This window comes from Phaseolus vulgaris, chromosome 4 (genome assembly GCF_051622355.1).
Source record: "Phaseolus vulgaris cultivar YP4 chromosome 4, ASM5162235v1, whole genome shotgun sequence".
NCBI lineage: Eukaryota > Viridiplantae > Streptophyta > Magnoliopsida > Fabales > Fabaceae > Phaseolus > Phaseolus vulgaris.
In genome coordinates, this window is record NC_143501.1 from 12,842,358 (window position 1) to 12,848,422 (window position 6,065).

The window sequence follows — 6,065 nt, forward strand, 5'->3', positions numbered from 1 at the left end:
AGAGTTAGTGAGACTAATCAGCAATCAAGAGCTATGTAATGCACTTCTAAACATGACCCAGCTCTCTAACCTGACCCAATAAGAGAGGTCCACCAAAGTAATATAAATAACACAGATTCCAAGAATCAGGTACGTCATTATACAGTAATTAGAATACCGAGTGTCGAATACTAAATCTGACTTGAGCGTCGGAGTGTCTTCTGTAGGTAACATCCGGGTCTGGACTACCAAATGGCCAGGAGTAGAGTGAGAAGAGGAGAGTAAGGAGTTTGCTTGGAGAGGAACAAAAGTGCAAACCAACCAACCGACCAAGGAAGTAGCGGAACAGTTTGAATCGTTCTCTTAGTTCCAACCCTGTTAGAAAACACTACTTAAATATAAATTTGTATATTATGAAAAAAAATTGATAGAGAAAATTGTTGAATAAATTTCTATAGGTAATATTCTGCAAGTAATTTGTAACATTATTGTAGTGCTCAAAATTTGAAATGTAGAAGTTGAATTTTTTTTTTTCGAAAATAGACTAAATTTGTTCTGAAAAAGGCCTTGAAATTGATATAATGTATTGAAATTTACACATATTTAGCATTGAGATTAAAAGAAATCGTTAAAGGAATAAAAAAATGTCGAATGCAAAAAGAGGTTACTAATTAATGAGAAAATAACTTTTAAAATACAGTTATTCAATAATGGAAAATAGATTACAGACAGGAGCTCAAAAATTAAAAAGCAAAAAATGTGTAAATTATAATAAAGTGGGAAAGCAGATATCTGTTATAATCTTTTGAGATAAAGCAAAAGGATTTGTACAAAAACAAAAGGCTTTGAATAACTGTTCTATGAGCATTCACTGAGAAACAAGTAAATGTGTGCCTTCTTTTTTATTAACCAAGAACACACAGTGATGGTTGCATGCATATAAATTCAAAAAAGCTCCTCCTTCTTGTTATACCACCATCTCCAACTGCAAGAAAAAGCAGAGACAAAAAGCATTAGTTTGCAGTGAAAAGATAGATTGGCATGTTCATGTGGGTGTCACATGTACAAAAAGCTGCAACATTTACCTGTCATTCACATTTCCAACAAAGAAAATAATTAAAGCCTCTAATACCAACCTTTTTTTCCCATGCAAACTTTAACTATAGCTCTATGTACAAAAGAAATACTCACACAACACAAAATCATTAGAGATGCTCCGGTTAAAGTATTCTTCAATCTTTTGACCATCCATATTTTTCCTTTTGTACTACCAAAACCTTTTCTAACATTTTCTTATCCTCCTCATTATTTTGAAAACGGTTACTAATCTCTAATCGACGTAGGATCTCCACACACTCCTCATACCAAAATTACCAATTCGTGCATGGAGATATATGTTATAGATGGTTCGATAACAACCTGATAGCGGGTGACACGATAGGCCCAACAAATTTTCGCTAAAATGAACTCGAAAATGGTTCTGATACCATGTTAAGAAGTGGACTTTAAGCCTAACTCAACCACATAAAACCGGCTCATAAGATGAGATTTACACTCACTTATAAATAATGAAATATCTTAATATCTAATCGAATATAAGTTTTGAAATATCTTAATATCTAATCTAACATAAGTTTTTGTAGTGAATGTAAAACAAATTTGAAATAGAAGAATAAAACCTAGATATTAAACATGTTTTGTAAAACCTAATAAAGTGTTAAATATTGTTATGTTGCAAAGCAGCAGTGAAAGAAAGTAAAGGTTACTGTACTGACCAATAGTAGTCCCATCTGGGTTTAACTTTGGTCATGCGGTTATGACCATGTGGATAATCAGTTTGAGCTCTTCTAGCGTTTCTGAAGGCACAACAACCGATGGAATAAATCCCTATGAGAAACACAAGAACGACAACGTTAAGAACAGAGATGTTGTGCCAGTCTCTTCTGATGTTTTCCAGCACACCAGCCTTGCAAGAGTCGCAGTCGTAGCAGAGGAGTGTGGGGGCGTTGTTCCACTTGTAGCAATCGGAATCTTGCAACACTGTAACACTTTCCTCGTTGTAACTGCACGCTGTTGGTGGCTTACAACACCCACTCTGCGTTATTAATAAATTCTTTTAAATTAGTATTCAAATGACTACTTAAATTTTAGCTATTAACTAATTTCTATTATTAATCTAAAAGATTTTCAAATATTGATTTTAAAATATAAAATAGTTAATAATTAAAACTTAGATAACCACTTAAATATCAATTTAGAAATAGTAATAGAAATTATTTTAAATATTAATAATTATTTTAATATATAAAATAATATTTAATTTAATTAATTATTTTTATTTAATATTTTTTTCGTATTTTTTTTTCTATTAATTAGTTTATCCCGTAACAAACAAGAAAAAAAAAAATCATTACAATGTTATTCTACAAGAAATGTTAGAAACACCTCTCTGAACATAGTCGTTTTCACATACACTTTTGTCAGTTAAATTTTATTGAGAATCACAAAACAAAATTGCGAGAGTTACCTTTTATTTGGTAAAAATTTTAATCTTTTTTGTTTTTAATAAAAGTTTCTCTTAGCTTTTGTGTGTTTTTAATAAATTTTTCTCTCAAATATTTTGTTTTTAATAAACTTTTCCAAAGACTACATGTTAGAATGCATGATTTTAAATACTTTTCTTAATTTATTTCTCATGGGTATTAGTTTGGACTATAAAAATAAGTTCAATTTTTTCGTGAAATCATTTTCAAAATAACTATATTTTAATTGATATATTACTTTTAATGTATTTTTTTTAAATAAGTTTTAACGAAGAATGGATTAAAAAAATTAAAAGGGATTGTATTATTAAATTATTTAACTAATTAATTTTTAATTAGTACTCTCTTCATTCTAAAGTAATTTATGTTCAAGGTTTTCTTACATAGTTTAAAATATTAATAAACAAGTAACTTAGAAAAAAGAAAGATTAAAATGTCATGTTTTCACAAAAATTGCTTGTAACTATTGAATGGTAGTAGCTAGAAATTTCATAGACAGAGTAATCAAAATATTAATATATTTATTATTTTATCCGTGAGTAAATTTGGAAAGAAAAAAACTGTCCTTTAAAATGTGAAGAAATGTTTAGTGTTAAAATATAGTATTTTAAAATAGAGGGTATACTTTTTTTTTTGTTCTTTATGTGCAATAGTTATATAATGTCTCTGATTTCACCGCATTTGATGCAAGTGATAAAGATTCGAAGGGGAATCTCTTTTGTGGAAAAGAGAACCAAACTGCTTTATAGACTCATTTTGGACCTTTAAATTTCCCAATTACAAGAGCAAAGACCAAATATTATACATTAAAAAACAATTGAATGAAACATTCAAGAGGATTAATTAAACTCTCATCTTATGTTCTTACTTCTTAGTAGACAAATTCCCTTCACTTTATAGAAACGAGACGAAAATAACTAAATTTTTGGAAGACTGTGGAAGGGTTTTTCAATTATTTTTAAGAAAGTAGATTTCTCCTTATTTTGGTATGATTATGAGAGTAAAAGAAGAGAATAACATGAAATTGGTTATGAGAGTAAAAGATAGTATTATTTGATATAGCAGAAAAAGATTGAAAAAGATAAGGTGTTTTATTGTTTTAACAAAATGTTGTTTTGACAATTTTACAATAAAATACATGTTTATTATTGTGATTTAATCAAAATTGTATAATTTGAGCAATTTGTTTGATTATAGAATTCATTGAGTTTGTAGAATATAAAAAATCCTCTTAAACAACAAAGAAGCTGCAAATTTGCATACCTGAATGGGGGACATGTCCCTCTGCATGTAATCAAGAGAGGTCCAAAGGGCAAGCTTTGAACATGTCTTGGACCCTAAAATGCAGCTTCTAATGGTGCTCCAATACTGAGGATCATTGATCCTATTCCTCAACCATGGAGAATAACGTTGAAGATGGTACTCCTTGTAAGCCCTACCAGGCACTTCCACTCCACCACCCTGAGCAGCAACAACAAACCCAAAAACGGTCAAAGCAAAGAGGGAAGCAATGAGGAACACCATGATGAACAAGTACACCCAGAGTGCCCATGCAACATGGAAGCATGCCCCTATGAAACCAGCAAGGGAAATCACGAGCACCACGAACCCTATGACCAAGAGTGGGGTTTGGAAAAAGTTTTCACAGGTTGTGGTGCTCCTTGCCATCCATAGACCAGCCCCAATGATGGGTATCGATGCCAAGAGAGTGAAAAAGTTCAAGAATCCGATCACTGAGTTGCTGAAGCGTTGCATCTTGCAGACCCTCTTCTATTGCTTTCTTGACCTCTCTCACCCTTCTCACTTGTGATTCTTCTTGCTTTTAAAAGGACACCGCAATTGGAAGCATTTGTTTTTATTTGTCTGTCACTGCATGGTTCGAGAATTTCAACATTCTTATCTCCTTTTGTCTGTGTGCTTTGCTTTCACTGAGATTCCCTAACTTAATATTATCTTTTCTTTTCTGATGTGATAACGATTGTCTAAATTGTACTTCCCATTCTTAGCTATTAAGTTATTCGTATAGTGGCCTAATCTAAAGAGAATATATATATATATATATATATATATATATATATATATATCCAACATCAATATACGAGAAAAGCAACTTTATCTTTGTGCTAAGTGATAGTACAAAGTGTTCTAGGAAAAGTGTGAATATATGAAAATAAATAATTAAGACATAAGAAAATTACAAATCTAATATCATAAAATTTTGGATTGAGTATACTTATTAATAATTTACTAGAAGAACCCTTCTTATTAGGTGTCTAAAAATAGTGACTAATATTTAGGAACAAGGTAAAAGAAATACAAGTGATAAAAAAACGATTTCTTCTCTCTCTTCAACATCGGGTTCTCTATTTACAAATGGATTATAGAGGGAGGATAACTTTCTTCTTCTCAAACTTCTCCTTCGATTTCAAAGAAATAAATTCTAAAGATGGGAAGGGTGAATGTTTTCATATGAGGGAGGTTGGACATTAAGAAACAAAGGTTCGATTTCGTTAGATTTCAGAGTGTGCAGAACTCTAGAGAGTTGGAGAAACAGTTGGATGCAATTTGGATTGGGAATTGGAAACTAAATGTTAAGAAACCCAAATACAACAGGGCAGTAGAAACAAGAAAGGAATGGAAAGATAAACAAAAAGGAGAAGTCAACAATGGAAGAGAAAGTGGTTAAAAAAGTGTGGAGGGAAAAAGGAACAAATCAATCTTCCACATTGTCAAGAATAGGAATAGAGCACAATCACAAAACAAGGCAAGACCACACGCTATACACTTCAAAGTGGAAGAAACACCCAAAGAATGGCTAAAAGAGTGTTATATTGGGAGAGTCTCGGATTTAAGCAAAGTAGGATCTCTGAATGAAAGTTTTATCCTAGGAGGCTACAATTCCATAAAGGTTAAATTTTTGGGCGAATTCCATGTTTTATAGATGGGGAAAACAAAGTGAGTGTTAAGGAGGTCAAATAGGAGAATAAAGAGTGATTCGAAGATTTATTTGACACCATCATCCCATGGGAAGACCAATTCATAGCGGTTGATAAACAGGTATGGATGCGATGCATGGGTTTACCTTTGAAATTGTGGAACAGAATGTTTCAAAAAGATTGTTACTCTACTGGGAACTCTGGTTGAGGTAAAAGAAGCAACGTTGGCACTAGAGAGGTATATGAAGCTTGTGTTCTAGATCGTGCATTATTCCTCCACATAGATCTAATACACATTTTCATTAATTCTCATATAGTTGGTCAGCTTTGCCAATGTCATTGGGGCAAGTTATATTTGCTAAAGCCGAAACAAATTTAGAATCCAATGCGTATGTTAGAATGGGTCCATACACAAGCACAAGGCCCAAAAAGCAACCCAACTAGATGAATGATTTATAATAGGATAGGCCCACGTTACTCATTGGGAAGTCTGCCATTATTATTATGTATTTTTCAGTTTAAAATGTTTTGTTTCTCTAAGAATTGTAAGGCCCATGACCCTCTTTTACCCTTGAAAGGGACTAAGCAGTATGAATGAAGGCAGAAA

At 32.0% G+C, this 6,065-nt stretch overlaps 1 protein-coding gene across 1 annotated transcript; it reads right to left on the minus strand.

Annotated features, from left to right (window-relative positions):
- Positions 1-722: 722 nt before the first annotated feature.
- On the minus strand, positions 723-5,749 carry LOC137837275 (tetraspanin-6). The gene is made up of 3 exons (XM_068646235.2): positions 3,786-5,749; positions 1,755-2,074; positions 723-964 (listed from the first exon to the last, which is right to left on the minus strand). The coding sequence occupies exons 1-3, from the start codon at positions 4,275-4,277 to the stop codon at positions 925-927; spliced, it is 852 nt and encodes a 283-aa protein (XP_068502336.1). The 5' UTR covers positions 4,278-5,749; the 3' UTR covers positions 723-924.
- Between the last annotated feature and the right edge of the window lie 316 nt (positions 5,750-6,065).